General features: G+C 25.2%; 1 protein-coding gene across 1 annotated transcript in view, besides 2 other annotated features; it reads right to left on the bottom strand.

Moving 5' to 3' along the window:
• Positions 1-583, bottom strand: part of EDI_151660 (uncharacterized protein) — a gene marked incomplete at both ends in the record, with an annotated part of 2840 nt that extends 2257 nt beyond the window's left edge. The window contains 2 exons of the mRNA XM_001733509.1: positions 1-5; positions 119-583. The exon at positions 1-5 is cut by the window's left edge and continues 2257 nt beyond it. Coding sequence (XP_001733561.1) covers positions 1-5; positions 119-583 — 470 coding nt within the window. The remainder of the gene's footprint in view (positions 6-118) is intronic.
• Positions 584-847: 264 nt separating this feature from the next.
• Positions 848-1267: a repeat region.
• Positions 1268-1513: 246 nt separating this feature from the next.
• Positions 1514-1537: a sequence feature (AT_rich).
• Positions 1538-1748: the final 211 nt, after the last annotated feature.

Genomic DNA, 1748 nt, shown 5'->3' on the forward strand with positions numbered 1-1748 from the left:
TCTCTCTAGCCTTAATCCAATTATTGTTTATTCTTCCATAAATGATCATTTCACTTGGATACATTGATTCTTCTATTTTCATTTTATCAAAGATTTCATCAAATTTCTTTGCACAAACATCATAAGTTCTTATTTTAATTCCTTTCTTCATGTTTTGAACAACAAGTTCAATCATTTCTTCTACAATATCTGAAAAATATGTCATTGATTCAACTTTTTGAATAATTTTAGCCATTCGCTCCTTTTCTTCTTCTGTCATTTTTTGATGTTGTAGATTAAATTGATTGTCTGCATTTACCATTTTTACTGGGTGATTGAAATTGGTTATTTTATAATTTCTAATATTCTCAACTTTCATTAATACTGATTCATCAACAGGAAGTAAATTACAATTACATGTTGGTTGATTAAATATGTTACAAAACTTGTTTATATCTCTTTCTGATGTAAACCATGGATTAACTTTCAATGAGTTAATTGCAATTCCACATTTCTTGTTAATCATTTCAATGTTTTGAATGTCATTCATGTCTTTAACATGAAGTGCTACTTTCATTAAATAAACCATATCAAGTTGTTTCATTTCTCCTATTTTATAATTTGATGATCTACTATCTTCAATTAAATAGTTCAATTATTTATTTTCTAGTTCATCTTATTCATTATTTTTGAAACTTTTCCTCAATTTTATTGATTATCATGTTATTTTATTTGTTATACCTATTTCTTCGTTGTACTCGAAGGTAGTGTGTTAGAGACAACATTAAATAGAACAATAATATATCCAAAATATGAATCATCAATTGTTATCTGGTCATAACATGACTTTAGTGAGATAACATGCCACTCAATACTGGTTATTATTTATTATTATTTATTATGGGTGGTTGGTATAGAATATTAATTATTTATTTATTATTATGATGGTATTATTATTTATCAACATACAAGTATATTTATTCATATTGATTTGTGTTGAATACATGGTGTGTTATTAAGAAAATGGATTCTTTAATTGTGTTGAAGAAAAGGAGATAAATCATAATCATAGTTATTGATACACTCAACATAAATAACATTATAAACAATAAAGAGTATTAATACTCATTTAATTCAATTAAGATAACAACTTAAATGATGAACTATCTAATTTGAGAATGATTGAAAAACAACATTTAAATAGAAATAAAATGTGTTAAAGAAACTGATTCACTCACCTCTCAACATGATGAAAACCTAATCATAAGTAATTCATATTTAATTTCTTATTAATAATTCTTTACAACTACCTATTTATCTTTTCTTTTTCTGGTAGGACATGGTTGTGTCTTAATTCATAAAATAATCTTTTCTAGTTTATTGATTTAGTAATACTATTTTATTTCTTATTTTTCTCTTTTCCTTAATCCTCTTTTTTGTTTATATGTTACTTAATAATCCTATTAGTTATTCTATCTTTTGAAAAAGGCAAACTGGTCTATCACGAATATTCTTTAAAGTATCTCTGTCACTGTAAAATTTTTATTATATTATTTATCTAGTAGTTATTATTATAAGAGTTGTGATTGGATTATTAGCATGAACGATGACGCACTTCCTTCATTCTCTAAGTATCACAGATATCGTTTGTGTTGACTTTATGTCCGTGGTATAGGTATCTTGTCATACCTCATTGTGCTCTTTGAACAATCACCCAAAAGAAATAAATTCACACCAAATTATTAAAATAGATCAAATGCACATTCACC

The sequence above is a fragment of the Entamoeba dispar genome, genomic scaffold (genome assembly GCF_000209125.1).
Source record: "Entamoeba dispar SAW760 scf_1105229463839 genomic scaffold, whole genome shotgun sequence".
NCBI lineage: Eukaryota > Evosea > Mastigamoebida > Endamoebidae > Entamoeba > Entamoeba dispar.